Source organism: Rhinatrema bivittatum, chromosome 1 (assembly GCF_901001135.1).
Source record: "Rhinatrema bivittatum chromosome 1, aRhiBiv1.1, whole genome shotgun sequence".
NCBI lineage: Eukaryota > Metazoa > Chordata > Amphibia > Gymnophiona > Rhinatrematidae > Rhinatrema > Rhinatrema bivittatum.
The window spans coordinates 269,465,519-269,489,822 of record NC_042615.1 but is presented as its reverse complement, the minus strand read 5'-3'; the positions used below and the strand labels follow the sequence as shown (position 1 = coordinate 269,489,822).

Genomic DNA, 24,304 nt, shown 5'->3' with positions numbered 1-24,304 from the left:
CTGCTCCATACACAACCCCAGCCTCCATTGTATCCAGTTCCACTTTCTTTACACCATGTTTTGGGCCATGCATTACAATTTTCTATCTGGCTTATCCTTTCCTTTCCCTTTCCATGAACAGGTAATATTTCAGAAAAGGCATTATTCTTTACATTGGGTTTAATCTCCTCCAGACACTGGAAATCATTCTATATTGCTTTAATACTGTGCCTAGTAAGGTCGTTGGTCCCCAGATGGAGGATAACATTGTGCTGAGTCTCAGTACCAGGGAGGCACTTCATCCTTAGGAGGGAGGATGCTTCCAATGCATAATGACATCATTGTATGCATGCCATGGCTTATCCATGCATCTCTTTTGGTGGGCCAAGAAGAGGAGCTGCTTCTTTTGTGGCAGGCAGAACTGGACATTGAAGGAGCCACTGTGGTGTTCCACAACTCAAAAAGAGCTACCTTCCTAGGCCTCAGCCCAGAAAGAGTTCCTGCTTCCACTAGGTCCCTACACAGAGAGAGAGAAAGATCAAAACTGTCACCCGTCTGAGTGAGGTATGGGAGGAGAATGGGCAAAGAAGCCAGAGAGAATGAGGACATGGAAGGGAGAGAGGGAGAAGGTGGGGAAGGAGGAACAAAGGCAAAAATTATAAAAAAAAAAAAAAAAAAAAAAAGAAAGAAAGAAAGATAAATAAGCAAATGAAAACATAAGAAAATATAAAAGACAGCAAACTAATAAAAATACAAAAATAGAGAGGAAAAAAAGTTGGGCAGGGTGGGCCAAAACTTTTTTCAGCTCTTAAAATCATTTTGGCCTGCATCTAAATAAAAAAAAATTTCCAGCCCTTATCAGTGCGATGTGTGGCCTGTGTGTTTGAGTGTAGTGAGTATCTCTCTGGTATGGGTCTGGATCTGGAGCATTTGCCTCTTTGTTTGTCTGGTGAGCTGCAGTCTGTGCTATTGAGGTCACCAGAGAAAAAAAGAGGTAATATTGTCTTTGTATAGATCACTGTAAGACCCCACTATGTTCTGGAAACCAAACTTTTGCAAAGATGTTGATAGGTTGGAAGACATTCTGAGAAGTGCTACCACAATGGTACAGGATTTGCAAAACAGACCATACAGAGAGAAGCTTTTGAAATTTAAAATGTACTCACTGTAATAGAATAAAAAGGAGGGATATGTTAGAAGCACTCAAACTGTAGCTTCAATAAAGTAGGAGAAAGCATTTTCAATAAAATGAGAAACTCAAGGCCAAGAAGGTCATGATTCAAAAGTGAAGATAGAAAGAATCAGAGAAAATATGGGGAAATACTTATTTACTGAGAAAGTGGTGATAACAGGAATAGCCTACCAGCCAAGGTAGTAGTAAGTAAAACTGTGACAGAATTTTAGAATACATGGGAAATGTGTAGAGAGTAGGCAGGGATGCAGTATGCAGTAATAATGGAGAGGGGGACTAGGCTTGACTGAATAAGTTTCCATAAGTAGTCCATCACATGAAATAGTAGAGGTCAAAAATAGGAGAAGATAAAACCAACTTGATCAGAATACTGGTACTGTATGAAGTTCCCAAGAAAAGAAGGTCAACCAACATGAAATGACAACAAAGGCTTGATATATTCTTATATATATTGTAATTGGGGAAGTTGGCCAGTTTCCTAGCATGGGCTGCAGGCTGAATTGACTAGGCCAGTGTTTCCCAAGCCTCTAATGGAGGCACATCTAGCTAGTCAGGTTTTCAGGACTGCCACAATGAGTATGCATGCAATAGGTTTGCATACATTGAAGACCCAATGTATACAAATCCGTCTCATGCATATTCATTACATAAATCATAAAAGAGACTATTACAAACACCTTAAAAATCTGGGACACTCACCTTCAGAAGATAACACAGCTACTGTCACAAATGTCACTTAACCTCAACCACAAGAAAACTGAAATCTTACTTATAAACAACAAAGCCATCACAACACTCAACCACAACAACTCAACACCCGACATGGATGGAAAAATAGTCACCACAGTCAAAGACCTCAGTGTAGTCATAGATAATGAACTTAACTTGAAAAAACACATCAATTCAATAATAAAAGATGCATTCTTCAAACTTCAGATTCTTAAAAAAGTCAAACCACTTCTCTACACCCAAGACAACAGAACAGTCCTCCAAGCACTACTATTTTCCAAACTCGACTATTGCAATGCTCTCCTCTTGGGCCTACCATCCAGCTCCCTTAGACCACTGCAACTGCTTCAAAATGCAGCGGCAAGATCACTCACAAACACCAAAAGATCCGATCATATCTCACCAATTCTCAAAAATCTTCACTGGCTTCCCATCCCACACAGAATACAATACAAAGTCCTAACGCTCATCCACAAAGCTCTATACAATGAAAGGTTTGACTGGCTGAGCTCTGCCCTGCACTATCACACCCCCCAAAGAACACTCCACTCCACTAACAGCGGACTCATTCCAATACCCTCACCAAAAATGGCTCGCCTGACCACAACAAGGGATCACACCCTAACGGTAGCAGGATCCTCGCTCTGGAACAGCTTACCACCACAAATCAGGCTGGATCCCATGACCTAAACCTTAAAAAAAAACAAAAAAAACAGTTAGGTGTGCATCCAGGAGAGAGTTGGGAAACATTGGACTAGACCTCGCAGCCAGGGAGAAGAGATGATATTCTGCAAGTGATAAAGCTTGAATGGCTGACAGCTGGGAGGTATCCTTACTGCAGTGGGTGGCAGGAATAAGAGTAAAGAAGAGTAATGGCTACAGCTAGAACAGTAAAGGGAGTCAATCTTGTACAGCTGGCAGCTAGGAAATACCCTCAACTGCATGTTGCCCTTTCCTCATTGAAGGAAAGGGCAACCATGCAGATGAGGTGAACCAAATGGTCCTTATCTACCGACATCTGCTATATTACTGGGTTCAGATTACAAATTCTTTTGACCATGATATATAAAATAAAATTGTATATAAAAAATGCATCCATTCAAGGCATTGCATACAAGTTTTCATTTCACATGTTATGAATGTCTATAACTCATGAGGGGAGCAAGCAAGACTCAATGATTCAATCATTCATGACAAGTGACATAAATGCATGTATGTAATTCCTTAAAATGTTTTTGTTTTATCATATACAGTGAAGAGTATACAGGAAGTAAGTGAGTGGGTCCTAATGACATGGAGAGTATGTACGTATTTTTTTAACTATGGGCATCCTTTGACAGAACAGAGGAATTTATATAATGGGCATATTATCCACATATGTGAAATCATCTGCATATACAAAAAGAGATTTTTAATAGTTCAGAGTCACTTTTTCCTACCTATGATGAATAGTTTCTGAGATTAAAATTCAGTACTTTGCGTTTCAGTAAAAGAAGCAATGGTAAAGTTGCTAATAATGGCACTAAAAGAAAATATGCTACATCTGTTATGGATAGCAGTACAAAATTAGCTACTCACACCTCTGACACCCAAGATGTCTTAACTTAAAATACTTGTTGGCTTACTTTACATAATTTACTGATTATATTGAAAAGAAATACAATTTTGCAATTACTGTTCTTTCTGGTGTGATATCTATGCATCATTTTCCTTTTATGTTTATATATTTCTCCTTCATTAGTGCTGTCTGAAGGGTGATTAGATCCTTCAAACATTTTACAGAGGTTAAACGTTGATTAAGATTTAATTATTACTGTAAATAGCTTAGAATGACATATGGTGCAAAAACCTGACATATGTGCATTTGAATAAATGAAGTGCTATTTCCCATGATGCCTCAGTAGCTGTTTAACAGCTTTGCTGAAGGGTTATGTTGCACCTCATGTTAAGATTGCTTTGATGTTATATTTTGTTGGGTTTTGCAGCTGAAAGCTAAGAACAGTTTTTCCAGTTTTTAAAAACATTGAATATTTTAAATACCTAAATTGTTTGGCACAATTTTTTGCTAATTTGTCTAACTAGGTTAAACATTTTCAAAAGCCTTTCGATTTTTAGCATGGGTTCCCAGTACTGTCATATGTAGCTTTCATGCATCTAGACTGGTTTTGCTCTGTGTTGATCACTTTATTAGTAGAAATACCAGAAAACAGTCATAGTTTCCTTTCAGATTCATTGTGTTATGTTTGACTTTAAATTAGATGTAAGTTGTAGCCTTTTTAGTAAGCTTGAGTAAACATAGAGTGTGCTATCAAGAACAGTAATGTTACTTTTTATATTTTTTTTCTTTCCATCATAGATTCACTGCTGTAGTTTTCAAGAATATTGCATACTTAATACAATATAGCAATGTTTCTGAATCTTTTGCTGTACCAGGCACACCTAGATAAATACAAACTCCCCAATTACTTATAATTTTCATAAACCTTGCTTTTATTGAGAAACCTATCTTGATCCATGTGGATTAGAAACCTTGCCAGCACTACTCTCCATTCTTGCTTTACTAATCACAGGTGCTGCCTTTGTTTGCTCTTGATACATGTCAGTCTTCCAAAACAGAACCCTCACAAAACGAATGACAGCATAGTCTGAGAGTGCTGGATATTCACCTGATGTTGCCAATCATAATCTGTCCAGTACAGTAGCACTTCAACTCATGAGCTCCATCCTTAGTTTGCTCAGTTGCTCTTGAGCCACCTTACTTTTATGGGGCAATTTTCAATAGGCTATCTCACTGCAAGGTACATGCATACATTTAATGGACGTAATTTGTAGTTTCCCTTTGAAAATAAGCTAGTATAAAGTTCTATGTACAGGGGTTTGTGCTTATGTTGGTCCCGCTTCTTCATCATCATAAGATGTATTCCTGTACATACCACCCAAGGCAGTTTGAATCATAAAATAATGAATTAAAACAGAATATAACATTCCTGAAGTATAAAAACATTGCAAAGCATCATAAAACTTCTTAACTATCATAAAACATCCTGCTTAAAGTCCTCACTCTCACTAAGCCATAAGATACCCTCATCATTCCTTTAGCCAATCCACGTTACACTCCTTGTATTAAAATAAAAATAACCACCGAAAACAGATAATGTATTCTCATATTCTTATTCACCAAAGGCCTGAATGAATAACCACATTTTCAGTTGCCTCTTAAACTCTTCCATCTTCAAGATGTAACACATTTCTTTACATAGCAAATTCTACATAATTGGGTCTTAACAAGAAAAGGCTCATTTCTGAGCCCTCAATAATTTTGCCATTTTCATGAATGGCACTTCTTATAATTCCTCTAAAGCTGATCTAAGTGCTTGTTTAGTTTTATATCTAATCAGAATGCAAGCTAACCCCTAGATTTATCAAAATGCTATAAATATAGTAGAAATAACGCCCACGATAAAAAAAAAAAAAAGGGGGCATGGATTTTTGCTTCACACACTGAGAGAGAGAGAGAGTGTCTCTGTTTAGAGTCAGTCTGACACTCTATAGGTGCCACTGTAGAGGGGCACTTTGAATCTGGGTGGGTTTCAGAAGGTGGGGGGTTAGGGGATGGTGTTACAGAAATATTCTGAGGTATTCATAGTAAAATTGCCATCACTAAAGATTTGTAGTAATTATAATGCATGAAAAGTTTAACTAGAGGAGTAGATTTGTATTGTACAATGTTTCTGTAACACCTCCACCTTCCAATTCAAAGTGCCCCTCTACAGTTGTACATATATAGAGAGTGTCAGACTTACTCTGTACAGAGGTGCTCTCTCTCTCTCTCTCTCTCTCTCTCTCTCAACCAAGGGCTAACTTATTAAAAGATTTGAACACCAGTAAAAGTATCTTGAACTAGGTTCTGAATAACACCGGTAACCATTGAAAATTTCACAAAAAAGGTGAAATATTGTTTTGCAATTTAAGCCCATCTTTAATTTGGGTGGCTGTATTCATTGAAGCTTACAGCAGTTTCAGAGGAAGACATAAGAAAGTGGTATGATAGTCTGTGCGAGATAATATTAGCATGTGGACCATAGATATCAAGGCTGACCTAGATAGAGAGAAATACAATTTCTTAATTTATTAAAGCTTGAAGTAAAGACCCCATAGAGATCTTAGAGTCATACAGTCCCATAGATAGTTTCTCATATAAACTCACTCTTAGGTTACAGACTTGTTACTTGTTATAAAGTCATCCAAACTAAGAGAAATAACAGTTTTCCAACCCTAAGTATTTTTGTCTTTGACAGAGTCAATAACAATATATTCTATAAACCTGAGTAGTATAGAGGGTACAGCACTTGTCAAACTTTGGTTTTGACAGGTGAGTGACAGGTTGCTCAGCCAATCAATGTTCATGTCTAAGTTAAGCTCCACACACTGACCCTCCTTCCAACCATTCAGCATTCACATCCAGCCCAAGCCCCTCCTCTGTCCCCATCCCTTTGATGACTGTCATAGCCCTGCCCAACCATGCCCCTTTTTGTCCCTTTTTTATGATATCATAGTGGGACAAGGCACTTTCTGCCCCTTTTTGATGATGTAGACTGGAACCATAGCTCCAGCATAGCCCAAGCAAGTTTGGTTTGCATATTTGGTACAGCTGTCCAGCATTCCTCAAATCTCTCTCTGGTCAGATCCATCCTTGTTAACTCAAGAAGAGGGAAAGCTATTTCATTTTAACCTTCCCTTCCTCAGCTTCATGGCTTGGATGTTGAGCACTCAGTAATCGCTGAATTGTCCTTACCCAAGGAGTTAGAAGACATAAAAGAGGTAGATATTTAAAAGCCATTTAGACGGATAACTCACAGGTTATCCGTCTAAATGGATTAAATGGCATATTGAGCCTCTTATCCTATTAAATTATAGCCGGATATATTTTTATCCGGCTATAATTTAGCCGGATATAAAAGGGGCATTTTGAGGGTGTTCCAGGAAAGAGTCCCATTATTCAGCTAACTTTGCCGAATATTGGGTATATCCAGCTTACCCCTAGATTCATCAAAATGCCTGCATTAAGAAAAAGGGTTGTGTTTAGGGAAATTTTCAATTTGCATTGGTAGTATCACATGCTGCAGTAAACTTAGCATGCCCTGTGATAATCCCTATTTTTCACATCTTGTGGAGGGAGGGAGGGAGAGAGAGAGAGAGAGAGAGAGAATACCTATAAGTCCTCATAGTAGTGAAGTATTTATATCTCTATAGGAGGGCCATCTAAAAGGTTGAGGTGAGGTGAGGTGTGGTGGTTTATGGTTTAGGGGCCAGTTTCGCATGTAGAGTGAGATGTAGAGCTACTACAGAATGCCACGGCCAGGATCCTCACAAAATCCAACAAGAGGGACCATATAACCCCAATTTTAAAGAATCTACATTGGCTACCAATTAAGTTTAGAATCCTTCATAAACTATTAACAATCACTCACAAAGCCATACACAACATTACTCCTCTGGATCTTACAATACCTTTGCAACTCCACACCTTGGTCCGCCCAATTAGACTTGCCCAGAGAGGAACTCTTCAAACACCCACCATCAAGACCTCCTTCGGTAAGAGAGCTATATCCGCCTCGGGCCCCAAGCAATGGAACCTGCTCCCTCCTGAACTGAGGCTAGAACAATGTCCAATCACCTTTAAGAAGAGACTCAAGACCCTATTGTTTGATCAAGCCTTTCAATAACTACTCACCTCAGCCATGGCTCTTACCCTTATCATGAGTTCACTATCCAACTTTAGGCCTTCATAGTCCTCCCCTACTCAATTTCCCTGTTTTTCACCCAAGTTATACAGACCCAATTTTTCTAAACTTGCTTCACCCACTTTATGTTTGCCAGAATATGTGTTTTCCTAATTATTTCTACCCTGTTCATTGTTTATCCAGGTTATTTCTTCCCTGTTCATTGTAAAACAAGACTTTGTCTCTGTTATATTTTTGCTGTTTAATGTAAACCGAAGTGATAATTAATCTTGTTAATTGAACCTCGGTATATAAAAGTTATAAATAACAAATAATAAATGTATGAATAGCACAATACACCTTGGTGAAGATTTGACATCATGTGGAGTGAGGAAAGTCTCACAAAGATGAAATGTCTATTATGTTCTCTCACCCTAGCTTGTTGCACTCAAGTTAGGGAACCATCAAGCTACAGTGAACTAACATAGTACAAAATTTCATCTTTGTGAGACTTTCCTCACTCCAAATGATGTCAAATCTTCACCAAGGTGTACTGTGCTATTCGTACATCTCACTCTATATGCGAAACTGGCCTCAAACCCTAAATCACCACCAACACCTCCCCTCGACCTATTAGATAGCCCTCCTATAGAGATATAAATAGGTGCACACTGTGAGTTCCTCTCCAAAGGCTCTTTCTCTCTCTCTCACCCTCCCTTCTTCCCTCCTTCCCAAGCCCAGAAATGGCCAAAATGCAATTCAAATCAAAAAATGTATTGCAAATTGCATTATGGCCATTTCAGGCATATCACACAGCCTAAAGCCAGGAAAAAAGGTGTAGTTATTTCCAGCATTAAAAATGTGTGATATTGCACCTCATTTTACTAAATCCTGCCCAAACTCCTCCCTGATCCAACCCCTCCAAAAGATTTGCATTCGCGCCGAGGATTATTTTTCTTAACGCATGCGTTATAGCAGCAGTGGCGTAGCCACGGGTGGGCCTGGGTGGGCAGGTGCCCACCCAACTTAGACCCAGGCCCACCCAACTGGCACCGGAACTGCAAGGCTGTCGCGGGATCCCATCCCCGCGACAGCGAACAAGAGAACCCACGCCTCGCGCGCCATCACGGCACACATGGGGAAGCAGTGCTGCGGCCGTATGGCCAACCGGTCTTCCTGTTTGGGGGGGAGCGGAAGCGCCGCGCACAGCTTCCGCTTCCTCCCCCCAATGCAGGAAGATCAGCTGCCTCTCCTGCTGCCACCCGTTCTCCTGCTATCTTCGGACCAAACGGCCTGCCGAACTTCCTGTTTGGGGGAGCGGAAGCGCCGCGCACAGCTTCCACTTTCTCCCCCAAAGCAGGAAGATCAGCTGCCTCTCCTGCTGCCACCGGCCTCCTGCTATCTTCGGGCGTCGGGCCGTACTGCCCGCCGATCTTCCTGCTTGGGGGGGGGGAGGGAGGAAGCGGACGTTGTGCGCTGTGCTTCCGCTCCCCCCCCCCCCCCGACAGGAAGTTCGGCGGGCAGTACGGCCCGACGCCCGAAGATAGCAGGAGGCCGGTGGCAGCAGGAGAGGCAGCTGATCTTCCTGCTCTGGGGGAGAAAGCGGAAGCTGTGCACGTGTTTGAATGTGTATGTGTGGATGAGAATGGGAGTGTGTGTGGGTGAAAACTGGAGCCTGGGTGTGTATGTGGGTGAGAATGGAAGCTTGAATATGTGGGTGAATGGGAGCTCGAATGTGTGTATGTGTGGTTGAGAATGGGAGCCTGGGTTTGTGGGTGGGTGAGAATGGGAGCTTGAATGTGTGTATATATGGGTGAGAATGAGAGCCTGGGTTTGTGTGGGTGGGTGAGAATGGAAGCTTGAATATGTGGATAAGAATGGGTGGTTGAATGTGTGTATGTGTGGGTGAGAATAGTACCTTAAATGTGTATATGTATGGATGAGAATGGGAGCTTGAATATGTGTGGGTGAGACTGGGAGCATGGGTTTGTGGGTGAGAATAGGAGTCTGGGTTTATGTGTGTGGGTGAGAATGGGTGCCTGGATGTGCGTCTGTGTGTGCATAAGAATATAAGCCTGGGGAGGGGTGAGAAAGTGAGAACTTGAATGTGAGTTTGTGGGGGGGGGGGAGAGCATATGAGAGTGACAGCTTGAGTGTGTGAGAGGGAGTCTGTGAGAGAAAGCGTGTGTGTGTGTGTGTGTGTGTGTGTGGAAGGGAAGAAGACAGTAATAGAAGAAAGACACTGAAAAGGAATTAGGAAATGAGCTATAAGGGAAAATGGGAAAAAGACCAGGACCAACTGATTAGAAAAATACAAAGATCAGACAACAAAGGTAAAAATATATATCTATATTTTGAGATGTTAGCAATTTAAATATAAGCAACACAACTGCTCTCTCAAAATTTATGGACAGGTAGGAGCCGTGTATAAAATCGTAATAATAAGAAGGCTAAAGTACCACAAATCACCGTGAATTATGTTTGTATCATTAAGTAAACCTCATACTTAGGCGTAGATGTGAATGCTATGCTGCATAATTTGGCATTATTTATCAGTAAAAAAACAACTAGTAGACCTGCATGCCTACAGTCCACCCATGTTAACCTTGTGCCCACCCAAAAAAATCAATTCTGGCTACGCCACTGTATAGCAGTATGAGTTATGGCGTTAACACTTGTGTTAGCTCATTATTGCATGCATTAACACCATAACGCATTTTGATGGATGACCCTATATGTTAGCTGCATAACTTTAAACCTGTTGGAAGCAGGTCTAAATTTATACAGCTTCATGGGGCCATATATCTTTATACTTAACTGGATAGATTGAAAAAGGAATCTATCCGGTTAAGTTAGGTTCCCTTTAAAAAAAAGCCCACATCGCAGCCTGTCCCCCACCTCCCTCCAACCCAAGTTGCAAAGGTCCTAAGAGGCCAAACATGCCACCCCCCCCCCCCAAATTAGGACATTTATTGTTAAAAAATACATTTTTGTGTGCCGGGAGAACCCGTCCCCCTCCCCCACCCTTTAGACTTAAACATTGCCATATTTCAGGCACGATTCCTGCCCCCAAATGTCAACCCTAACCCTTTCCCTTCTCCCCCTGCCCCCCCTCCACCCCGTACCTTTATTTAAAGTTGCTGTCCAGGATCACGGTAGAAGTCGCTTCTAGTGCCGCCTCTGCCGTTACTTGGCAACTACAAAGGAAGTATATGCATGTATGCTATAAAATCGGCTATACGTGCATACATGTGTGCACAGTTTTACATTGATGTGCACATCTGCATGCAAATGCTGACTCAATTGCGTAAGTGGGGGGATTTTAGTAGATACGTATGCCCCAGTTTCTTCCCAGTTTGCCCCAGTAAAGGAGAGGACTTCTTAAACCCCTAGCCAACTTGACCCCTTTTACCCTGTTAGCCCCAACCCTTAAAACCCCGTTGACTAGCCTGGTTCTTTTTGTTTCATGATTTACCTGCCATTCATAGCAGAAGTAAAGTTACGTGGATAGGGACCTCGGCATATGCTGGTGTGCATAAATTCTTACACGGTGGTTTCATTCATATTTCCTGGATCGCCCATGCCCCTTCCTATGCCCCACCCAGTCTCCACCAAGACCACGCCGTTGACCCGGCCCTTTATGAAAAAATGTTTACTTGCGTACCGGGAGATATGTGCATATTCGGGCATGTCTTTAAATCTCCACGCCACGCGCTGGGTGGATATACGTGCCTATCTCCCAGCTTTGGTGCCATAGGGCTTTTAAAATTCACCCATTAAACTTTGCAGTTGCTCCTTTCAGATTTTTCCTAACCATTTTCCTCATTTTATCATAGTCACCTTTTTGAAAGTTAAATGCTGTCGTAGTAGATTTCTTTTTTATGCTCCCTCCAGTTATTAAGCCAAATTTGATAATGTTGTGATCATTATTTCCAAGTGGCTCCAACACTGTTACCTCTCACACCAAATCCTGTGTTCCACTAAGGATTAGGTCTAAAATAGTTTCCCCTCTTGTTGGTTCTTGTACCAGCTGCTCCATGAAGCTGTCATTTATTGCATCTAGGAACTTTGCCTCTCTTTCATCCAGTCAATACTGGGGTAATTGAAATCAACCATTATTACTGTGCTGCTGATTATCATGTCAATTTTAAAATCTTTGCTTGCACAAAAACAGCCACATACAGGCCTTGTGCCAGCAACATGCATTTTAAGAAGATGTGAAGTACATACTCATGCACACATCAAGAAGGGGTGAAAAGGGGGCATGGAATGAGCATTCCAGGGCGGGGCCAAGGCTTACACACATAAGTATGCATTTTAAAAAAGCTGTTATATCTTAAAACTGCCCAGTCAATGTATCTATTAACTTCTATTCATCAAAACATCACCAACATTCGGGAACTTATTTTTTTGTAATGTGAAACCAGACCTCATATATTGTATGGGAGAAACTTCAAGTTTTTGGAAAATACTCCCATTAGTATACAAATACTATTTTACCACATGAATATTTTCATATGTGGTTATTCAACTTTTATAATCATTGGTCTGGTTACACATTTTTTAAAAATGATATAGTGAATGTCACTTATCGTTTTTAAAGCTTGAGCAACAAAATGCTGAAGGAGTGATCATATGTTCTTCTGCCCGACACGGCTCATGTTTTTTAGATGCTTGTGATACTGGGTCTTGTTTGTATGGTCTTCGATGAGTCCGAGGTTGCCATCTGTTTCTGCCCCTGCCTCTGCCTAAAAAATGTGGGTTAATTGAACCTCTCTTAAGGTTTTTACAGATTCTCCCTCGTCTGAACCACTAGAGCCACTATTACTATCTGAATCTTCAAAAGTTACATGCCGGCCCGCTGATGTTTGTTCTTTATTTAACCAGTGATAAACGTTATTCGAAGTGTAATCATCTTCATCCCGTCATAATTTTTTAATTTTAAATTGTTTAGTTGACATCCGATATTCATCTAATGAAGACTGACATTTTTCTACTATCTGATTCAAGTGTTCAATTGATGACTCTTGATGTATTTGAGCTTGAATTTCCACTATCTGTGCAGTTGTTTCATCTATAGATACCTTTGTTCGTTCAACAATTAATGTCATTAAATCAAATGAACATTTGTTCAGTATAGATATCCATTTCATCATGAACAATTCATCTTCTTGGAAAACTAAGGGTGCCTTATTAATCCTCAACCCCCGGGGTATAATTTGTTGTCGCAAATTCTGAATTAAAGTGGCCGAATGTAATTTTGATCTAATCAGTTTTTTTGTAGCTCCACGTAAGAAGACTCTAAATCTATCTTGGAAGAAGAAACTTCTTCTCCTAGTAATGATTGACCCTGTATTATGTTTGTAATGAAATCTGCCGAATAACTGAAGGTATCCTTTAGCTTGGTGGAATCCATACTTGCAGTAATATCTAACAATTATATCTTAAAACTGCCCGGTCAATGTATCTCATAACATCTATTCATCAAAACATCACCAACATTCAGGAATTTATTTTTTTGTTATGTGAAACCAGACCTCATATATTGTACGGGAGAAACTTCAAGTTTTTGGAAAATACTCCCATTAGTATACAAATACTATTTTACCACATGAATATTTTCATATGTGGTTATTCAACTTTTATAATCATTGGTCTGGTTAAACATTTTTTTAAATTATATAGTGAATGTCACTTATCGTTTTTAAAGCTTAAGCGACAAAACGCTGAAGGAGTGATCATATGTTCATCTGCCCGACACAGCTCGTGTTTCTTAGATGCTTCGTCAGGGGCAATACTTCAACTTTTATTTGCTTCTTCAAAAGAATAAAACATTCAGATATACCAAATTCTGACGACAAAACGTCTGACCATAATCTAGTATACATACGCTCCATACTTCTGTGTTGTCACTCTTCCTGTGCTTTCAGCATTTCCCAACTAAAGATCCACCATGTTTTCCTCCGAGGAGGTATTTAAACCCACCTTCGGATGCAACAATAGCCAATAGGTACTTTCCCCTCCCTATATAGCCAATCATTGACAGGCTATATTTGTGATATCATATCAAAGTTGACCAATCTACTGCATCATTCATGCCATACGGACTTTGAGCAGACAATTTAAAAATCCATTTCTGCTCCAGAAAATTCAATTTTGTTTGAATATTACCTCCACGACCTAAACATTTTACTTGATCTAATATTGTCCATTTCAATTGTTGAAACTGATGCTGATTCTGGACACAATGTTTTACCATCGGAGCTTCCATGTTAAGTGTGTTAATCCTACAGCGGTGTTCTCTTAAACGGATCTTCACTTGTCTGCTTGTATGTCCCATGTAAATGGACGGACAGGGACACTGAATTAAATATTGATCTTTTCTTATAGATCATTCCTGTGTTGGGATGTTGCCAATCTGTTCCAATGATTGATTGGTTACAAATATCACAATCCCCACAGACATCGTGGTATCCTTCCATTAATTCAGTGTCTCATATGCAGGTTTCTGCATGAACCACATGTTCCTTTATGTTTTTGCCCCGTGAATAAGAAAACAGCGGAAAGTCTGCAAACACTGTAGAATGTAACTGTAAAATATATGAGGTCTGGTTTCACATAACAAAAAAATAAGTTCCCGAATGTTGATGATGTTTTGATGAATAGATTTTAAAAAAGCTGACCATGGCGCATGCCGGCTTGTTATCCGCATCACTTTACTTATGGTCCTGATGAGGAGAAAGTCTGGAGATCTTGAGTTTTGGGATGTTTAGCACTGCATGAGGGATCAGTGGGGAGCTTGCAGGACGAAGAACCAGAGTAGTGTTGAAGACCTCAATATGAACTGGACAAACTCGTGGACTACTTGGGGAAATTGGTTTTCCTCTCAAGCAAGTATGTTTTAAAATCCTCCTGCATATCCGTGTAAGAGCCATTAAAGCTCTAACCGAAATGTACATGGGAGAGGTACTTTAAATGATATACACGTACTTGCGAGCACAATTTATAATTCCAGCATCTCTCTGCTCACTCGCCAAGATATATGCATTTATGGGCACACACGCATTCCTTCTAAATGAACCCTATTTCTTAGCTTCCCTAATTTCTTTTAGCATTTCATTGTCTGTTAGTTCATTCTAGCCAGGTGGATGGTAAAATACCCCTTCTACTATTTTATTCTCTTTTTCAGCTAGAATTTCTATCCATAAAGATTCAACATTGCATTTTGTTTCCTGCAGAACTTTTATCCTATTTGACTCAATGCTCTCTTTAACATCTAGGACCACCCCCCTCCTTCTAATTTTTTAGACTTCTAGCATTTGTATACAGACATTTCAAAGTATATGTTTTGTTTGTATTAACAACCTGCTCATCGGTTGACGGGGTAATTTGGAAACTTTTTGCACTTTACTTTCTAGTTCACCTTGGCATTTATTGCAACCTCTCTACTGGTATGCCCTATTTTCCCTGTTCTCTTAGTACCTTATATGCAATTCTTTCACAACAGTGTGATGCTCCACACTAGGGATGTGCAACAGGGACGGATTCATCCCATTCGGTATTCGGATTCATCGGGACCTAAATCCGTTGCATCCGTTCTCCCAAAAAAAAACCCCATCCCAACCCTTTAAATTTAATTAACTACAACCCCCCACCCTCCTGACCCCCCTCAAGACTTGCCAAAAGTCCCTGGTGGTCCAGTGGAGGTCCTGGAGCGATCTCCAGCACTCGGAGGTATTCAAAATGGCGCTGATAGCCTTTGCCCTTACTATGTCACAGGGCTACTGGTGCCATTGGTCGGCCCCTGTCACATGGTAGGAGCAATGGACTGCTGGCACCATCTTATGCTCCTACCATGTGACAGGGGCCGACCAATGGCACCAGTAGCCCCTGTGACATAGTAAGGGCAAAGGCTATCAGCACCATTTTGAATACTGGCAGCCGACGGCCCGAGTGCAGGATATGGCTCCAGGACCCCCGCTGGACCACCAGGGACTTTGGCAAGTCTTGGGGGAAATGGCCTGCCAGTATTCAAAATGGCGCCAATAGCTTTTGCCCTTACTATGTCACAGGGGCCGACCAATGGCACCGGTAGCCCCTGTGACATAGTAAGGGCAAAGGCTATCGGCACTATTTTGAATACCGGCAGCTGACAGCCCTAGTGCAGGAGATCGCTTCAGGACCCCCGCTGGACCACCAGGGACATTTGGCAAGTCTTGGGGGGGGTCAGGAGGGTGGGGGGTTATTTGTTAGTGATACGTTGTATTCGTGGGGGTTTGCCATACTTTCATGAGCCCCACAAATACAATGAATATGGCATATACTTTGCGGATTGCCAATACGTTGCAAACAAATGCACACCCCTACTCCACACCCACCCCAAGTTTCATCTAAAAATATATGAATGGAGGAGTAGCCTAGTGGTTAAAGCAGTGGGCTATGAACCAGAAGACCAGGGTTCGAGTCCTGCTGTCGCTCCTTGTGACCTTGGGCAAGTCACTTTACTCTCCATTGCCTCAGGTACAAACTTAGGGAATCATTTTCCAAAGGTACTTTTCGCGTGCGATACCTAGATAGGGGCAGGTTCTGAGTGGCATCCGCACTGGAAGGGGAGGAGTCGGGGTGGACGCCGCAAAGACATCACTGATGGCGAAAAGGTAAGGAGCCTTATTGCCATCAGCAATGCGGCCAATAGCACCACATTTCATGGTAGAGCTACTGATTTGCAAAAGCCGGCCTGCTCCCCGTTACCACCGGATTTTCTAAGTTCTGCTGAAAAAGTGTGAAAAGTGGAGTATAAATCTAAATAAATATCAGTTTTCCATATTACTCAGGCCATCATGTTATCTACATTCTTTCTGAGGTCACATTCACATGAAGGTGAGAAAGCCCTTCATATCTTAGACTATAAAAGAGCCTTGGCTTACTACAAAAGAAGGACTCAGCCACAGCTTTGCAACTATTTATCTCTAATGATCCTAACAAACTGGGAATAAGTGGCCAAACGTTCATTGTCCAACTGGCTAGCAGACTACATTGCACAATGCTATATGCTAGCAAGCCTACAAATTAAAGACACCATCAAGGTTTATGAAGGTAGAGCAATGCCTACATCAGTTAGGGATGTGCATTTGTTTCATTCGTTTAATTCGTTTCATATGTTTCCCATTACATGTCAATTAGATGTGCATTCGTTTCATATGTTTCATACGTTTCATATTACATGCTTGTATAGGAAACGTATGAAACGAATGCACATCCCTAACATCAGTGGCTCATCCACAAGCCATATCACTTGAAGACATCTATAAAGCTGCAACATGGCCATCAGTACACACCTTTGTCAAGAGGAGGGTGGCACCTTATAGACTAACCAAATTATTGAGACATGAGCTTTTGAGGACAGAGTCCACTTCATCAGATGCATGATATACACCTTTGCATTTTATTACTGTCTGGACAATCTCTCAGTGAGTAACTTCACACAAGCATTTTTTCATAGCCTATTCACCAAGTAGTCTACTCTTCATGTTGGGGTCTGGCTTGCTTATTCAGTAAAAGGTTGATTTTAAATGTCCTGTGCTTGCAAAAGTCAAGAGATAAGCGTGTGTCTCAGGCTGGCACATGCCACGTGAATTTTAAAAAGCATGTGAGTACACATGTATCTCCCGGTAGACACACTAATCAAAAACTTTAAAAAGGGGGCAGGATATGGTCTGGGCAGAGCATGGGTGGGACGTGGGTGTTCCATGAAGTTACTTTGAAATGTGTGTGTAAGCATTTACAAGCACAAGTACGCACCGGAGTCCCTTACCATGTAACTTGACTTTGGTTATGGATGGCATGTAAGTATTCAAATAAAATAACTAGGTGAGTCAGTGGGGTTTTAAGGGTCAGGGTTAAAAGAGTAAAAGGAAAGCTAAATAACAGGCAGGGAGGTTAGAAAATCTGATCTGTTAACTGGGTGAACTGGGAGTGAACTGGAAAAAAGGGCTATTGCGTCGGTGCACATGTCTAATAAAATCTCCCCCACCCCCATTATGCAGTAGAGCCAATATTTATGCGTACATGCACATGCACATATATAATTGTGTGCAAATGTCTGTATGTACAGATGATTTTATATCATACGCACATATACGCGCATATATTATAAAATGTCTGCGTCTCTGGGCGCGAGCCGGCATACGCATCTACATGTATGTTCGCGTGGCTGTTTGAAAGTTACTTTCTAAATGCTTTGCTGCAACCCTCATCTTGTGACTTCCCACATGTAATAGCTAATTAGGCCCTGCTTATCGATGAGAAAGCAAGTTTACTTACCATAAATGGTGTTTTCTATACATAGGATGAATTAGCCATACTAAATACCCGCTCACCTCCCTGGAGAATTGACTACCTAGCTAGAATTAATTCTCAAATTGACAGAGAGGGCTCACGAGGCAACACCCAAGTGAGAATTCCCCCACTTGCTCAGTAGAGTAAAAGCTTTTCAAGCTAAGAAAGAGAGGTTCGTTTGGTGTCGCCAGTTGATGTCATCCACATGTAATGGCTAATTTATTCTGCTATCTACAGAAAATACCATTTATGGTAAGCAAACTTGTTTTTAATCATTAGGCTACATTGCCAGATTTATGTATTGTATAATAACTAAAAAGTAATATAGACTGTTTACATAAAAATTAAATGCAAATTTTGAAAAATGAAAATAGCCCTGGTATAATTTAGAGAGTACTGGTGTTTTTATTTTCTCCAGAGACACAGAATGGGAGAAACCCCTTAAAGGCTGCCAAAAATATTTTCTTGAAACAGAATCTTTTTTAATTTTTAAAATATTTTCTCCTTTTCATTTTGTGACATTATAAATATTTACTTTGGAATAACTACATTGTACATGAGGGTATGAAACCTTTCATCCGTTGAGTGATTCAGTTTTCAAAATATACTTTATGTATGGTAAAATAAAGTTTATTAAATGTTCCTTGTTCCTATTATCACCATAAAAAGAGCAATAAGATTTCATTTACTACATACCCCTCAATTTATAAAATGTCTTATTTATAAATGTAGTGTTTTAACCACAGAAATAGAATTTAAGACAATTGTATGACTGATATGCACATAAAGATACATTTTATAAGCCAAAATTGGGAGAAGTGCGTGCATGTAGGATATGTGCGTGTCCACCCAATTTTATAAGCTGCCCACATGCGCGCACAACTACAGATGTGCAAATATCTCAAATCAGACAAAAAAGGGGCAGAAAGTGGGTGGAGCATGGGCAGGGCATGGGCATTCCGGGGTGGGGCCAAGAGATGTGTGCACAGATACCTACATGCCTGGGCATGCACCCAGAAATACTTGAGCGTAAAATTACGTCTGCTATGGAGGATGTGTAATTCTCAACAAAACTATTTCCAGGCATCTCTGAAGTGTTTAAGGGGTCTGGATTAATTGGGTGGTGTGCAAGCTAAAAAACTAGGGAGTTTTGGAGGAAAACTGGTGGACGAACTGGTGAAACTGGTCATGGCATGGATGCGCACCTGTTATAAAATTCCCTCACTTATGTAGCTCTAATCCGACATCACACGGCTATGCGCACATACATTTAACATAAGAAGCACAGATACGCATGCCAGGGATATTTTATAACATGCATGCGTATGTACGTGCAGGATATAAAAATGCCACAATTCTGGCCACTTGCCCACACTCATGTGTATATGTGTGCCTACACTCCCGTTTGAAAATTACCATCAGAAAATTACTCATATATACAATTATCGAGTACATTTTCAAAGGGGTGATGTTTCAAAAAGCCCATACAAGGATGTGTAGCCTGTATTTGCATACTTATTGTTTTATAAACATCAAAAGAATGCACATATTTTCGGTTTTGCATATTCATTTATTGGCACAAAAAAGGGACAGTCTATGGCAGAATCAAGAGGTATGTGGAGAAGTTGCAATTTTTAAGAGATATTAACGTATATATTATCTAAGAATGTAAGAACATGCCATACTGGGTCAGACCAAAGGTCCATCAAGCCCAGCATCCTGTCTCCAACAGTGGCCAATCCAGGCCATAAGAACCTGGCAAGTTACCTAAACACAGATTCATCTCTTCTGGGAAACTATCTTTCTATCCATAAGTAGATGATGAGGGACCTCTTTACAGTGTTCGGGAGAAATATGTCTGTTGGATTTAGATTCTGATAATGTAAGATTGGATAAGGAGGGCAATATGTTCCTGTTTAAGTATTGCCTGGTGCGGAAACAGTGTATCCTGTTGAAGTGGTTGGAGTTTGATTCTCCTACAGACACCCTCTAGCATTAAAAAACTGGTTGTGTTGTGTTTGGAATAACAATCGATTCAGACAAAGACGTGATCGTATCTACAGCAATTTACCAGAACCTGGACTCCCTTTTATACAAATGTTACAGGAGGACAGGTCTTAAGTACCACTTTTGTGGAGTGGACACTCTATAATCAGCACTGCCAGTTTTATATACCTCACCTAATACCCAGTTATGACACTATCGGGTGAATCTTTAATCCATTGCGCGCATAAAATCCAGGGATTATGCGTATGGCCGGGCCTTGTGCGCGCCGCACACATTTTAGAAGGGGCCTGGCCATGTGTGCAGAAGTGCCAGGCCGAAGAAAAGGGGCGCTCCGGGGGAGGGGCTGGAGGCACCGGTACAGCAGCCATTTGCTGCTGTGCCGGGGAAGCGTGCGCCGGTACCCTGCCAGCACACGCAAGTTGCTACTGCTCCTGTTGAGGAGCAAAAGGCAAAACAAAGAAATCGGGGGGTAGATAGGATAGGGGACGGGGAGGAGCGGGGAAGGAGAAGGGAGGTTAGGTAGTGGGTAGGGAAGTTCCCTCCCAGTTCGCTCCTTAATTGGAGCGGACTGGGAGGGAACTGGGGAAGGCCGGGAGGCGTCGCCACGCAGAAACTGCATAATTGCCCCCCTTGCCCGCGCCGCACGCACATATGCACGTGGATTATAAAAATGTGTGCGTGGCCCACCAATTTAATAACATGCACGTGCACCAGCGTGTGCATGTTATAAAATCAATGCGTCCATGTGTGCAGGCGCGCATGTATTAAAATTCACCCTTATATATATTGATCCTTTGTACTGTAGAGGGTTGTAGGAAGGGAGGTGGAAGTGTGCGGTTGTCTTTAATTACTATAATGCTTGTTTTATAATGCTTTTGTGTAGTTGATTGGAAAATAATAAACAGTTTATGAAAAAAAAATAAAGTTTGTCAGGACTTTTAGATAGCTAAGTCCATTGTGAGGATCTATTGAATTAATTGAGTCCGGCGATTGACTAGGGTAGTAATTATAGTATAACAACAGTGGAGAGAGAAATTGGGGGCTGAGGCAGCAGCAATCATTATTACAATTATTTTTTTATTCTATGTTATTTGTATATTATGATTGTAAGATAATTTATGAAATATGTCCTACATAATACGATTTTATTTGTTTTACATATATTTTTATACATGATCTATCTATCTATCTATAGATCTTCCACTATTCATAAATGTGACATTTTAACCTGCTATACTCTGTACATGGCCTTGGGTGTATATTTTTTCAAAAAGACAGTTAATAAATCATAATAATAATGGGGGTAACAGGGATGGAATGGGATTATTGAGTATACTTTTTTAAATTGTTGATTCTGATTGTATTTTTATGAATTGGCTATAATGATGATTAGGAAATGTTTTATTTTTATTTCATGTAATAATCCACCTTGTTATAATAACCTCAATTAGAAAAGGTGGAACATGAATGTTAAATTAAATCAATGTCCATGTTGTACCTGCCCATCACTGTCACTCTGATACCATTAATAAGTATAACAAATACAAAACAATTAAGCAAACCATTAGTTCACATTTTTAATACAAATTTTATCTGATTTTATACAGATTGAGACCTCCCAATTGGAGCCAGAAATTGCTGTGGCCACCACCAGCAAGACCGTTGTCTATAACAAAGGATTATAAACAGAAGTGGAGCCTCTTAGCAGATGTCCTGGATGGAAACAGCCAGTGCTATATATTGTGGTGGAAAACTATTGAGAGAGGAACAGTTAATTTTGCCTTACCACTGCTGACAGTCGGAGAGAGAATTTAATGCATTCAGAGAATTTCCACCTCACAGAGGTAGAAAGGATAAGTTGAAAATTTAGCCTTGTTAAATAAAAGAACAACTATAAACATTTTTATAAAATTAATTAAAAGAAAAATAACAGTGAGCTAACAACACTGCATGAAAAGGAGATTTAATTGTTAATAAAAGCCTAATGCTACTGCAGATCAGAAAACATGAGGGAAATAAGAAAAGGGTGAAATTGATTTCTGTTGTCTACTAAAGAATTAAAATCTTAACACTGTTGGATGCTTCACAGAAATAATTTTTCATAGAGATCTCAGTGCATGAATTAGACAAAGTAATAAATAAGGAGTTAGAATAATGCTTACACAGTGAGTAATTAAATGCTAATCTTGCACCTGTAATTGCAAAAAAATAAGAATGGATACACAAACAGATTTATATAGTTTGATTCATAAAGCTGATAAGGAGAAATATCACAAATGAAGTTCAGACTATATGATTTTCATTTGTCCCTCGCCTTCCTTCTAAGTAAGAAAAAACAATGGAATTTTTCCATTCCATTGGTGAGGATCATTTTCCTGTTTGTGATTCACAAGCAGGCATGAGGGTTTCTCTGTTCATTTTATGTAACAGTAACATAGTAGATGATGGAAGAAACAGACCCATTGACCCACCCAGTGTACACTATAAGGATATATCCCAGCTGCTAGCTGTAGAAGCATAACTGCTTGTAGGATATCACTCCTTAATCAAGTAATTTTTGTTTACTTCCTCATTGTTTTTCTACTATTCTGGATAGATGACCACACAAGATTCCATACTTAATCCATTGACCAGCATTCCCTTTTCCCTTCTCCCACTATGTCTGTCCACTAAGATTTGTAATAATCTAGACAACTACTAAAACTAGCGAGCCTATTGCCCAATCATCTGGTCTACTATATTTCCATGGTTTTGCTGAACAATAGCCATCCACTGCCAATCTGCTGACACTGACCTAGTAGATTTCTGGGGAGTTGTAGCCTAATTAAACCAACTTGGCTGCAGTATCACTAGGGTGTGTTTCCTTTCTCTTCCCTTTGTTTTATCCTTATCACCTTTCCCCTTATCACTCTCCTTGCTTCTGCACTTGAGGGAGTGGTGAGCTGTTTGCAGTACTGCAACTTTGCAACCGTCGTCATTATCTACTGTCATAGAATTTGACAGTAGGTAAGATCTATTGGGCCAATCTAGTCAGCCCAACTTCACTCCTGGTGCAATGTCATACACCCCAACTGATCTCTGCTTTCCCTTCACTTCTTCACCACTAGGGATCCTCTGTGCTTATCCCATATTTCTTTGAATTCTGTTACCATTTTGGCATCCCATCATTTCATGCATCTAGCACCCTCTCAATAAAGAAATATTTTCTGATGTTGTTCTTGAGTCTATACTATAGAACTTCATAGTGCATCCTCTTGTTCTAGAGTGTTTCTTCCTCTCAAAAAGATTTGCATCTTGTGGCTGATTTATACCTTTGCAGTTTTAATATCTCTCCTTTCCTCTAGGATATACATATTTAGATCCTTATGTCTCATCTCATATGGCAATCGATACAGACCCTGCACCATTTTGCTAGTGTTACTCTGAACCACCTCTAGTCTGTATCCTTTTAGGGGTATGGCTTCCAGAACTGGATTCAATATTCTAGATAAGAGCTCACCAATGACCTGTATAAGCATAATCACCTCCTTTCTTCTGCTGGTTATGCCTTTCCCTATGCACTGTAATATTCCTCTGGCTCTGGCCACTGCGGTATCATATTATTTCATTAACTTGAGGCCAAACACAGTTGCATCCTTGCCCCTACACTTTTCTGTGCTTTTCTTAAAGCATATAAGAGCTGATGGTAAATTGTTCAACCTCTCAAGATTCAGAGTAACAACCAAAGTTCATGAAGATCTTATTAATGAACGGTTATTTGCCTATGCTGCTGCTCTCACAATCCACACTGAAAAACATCTCCATTGCCTCATGGATCATTTTTCTCATGCCAGGATTCAGACTCACCATAAGTCTAAAGATATGTGATGGGACAGAATGCCCCCCTCTATCAGTATCAACAACTGTACACTGGAAGTAATCAATAAGTTCCCATACATCTCACTTGATGCAGACTTAAATCTGAAATCCAGAAAAGTTATCACCACTTGTAAAGAGAGGCTGGAAGAAACAGCGAACTTATGGAATGCATCAAAATCAGCATTTAAAAAACCTGCGTTATCAGTATTCTATTTTATGGCAATGAAACATGGACACTGTACTCAGTCAAGAGAAATTTTATCTGCAGGACATCATCAACATTTTCTGGAAGGATAAAATTCCTGTAGCAGGCTGAAATTTTCACTGTCTCCACTCTGCTGAAACAGAGACTCCTCCAGTGCTTCAGATGATGGCAGAATTCCCAAATCTCATATGGGGAACTAGCCTCCAGTAAAAGATCAATTGGCTGTCCACATCTGAATTTCAAGTGCAAGCAAGACCTTAAGACCCTTGACAT

The 24,304-nt window shown here is 40.3% G+C and overlaps 1 protein-coding gene across 1 annotated transcript in view; it reads left to right on the top strand.

The window, feature by feature from the left end:
• Positions 1-21,995, top strand: part of SFXN5 (sideroflexin 5) — a 932,409-nt gene extending 910,414 nt beyond the window's left edge. The window contains exon 14 of the mRNA XM_029594581.1: positions 21,576-21,995. Coding sequence (XP_029450441.1) covers positions 21,576-21,653 — 78 coding nt within the window. The 3' untranslated portion in view covers positions 21,654-21,995. The remainder of the gene's footprint in view (positions 1-21,575) is intronic.
• Positions 21,996-24,304: the final 2,309 nt, after the last annotated feature.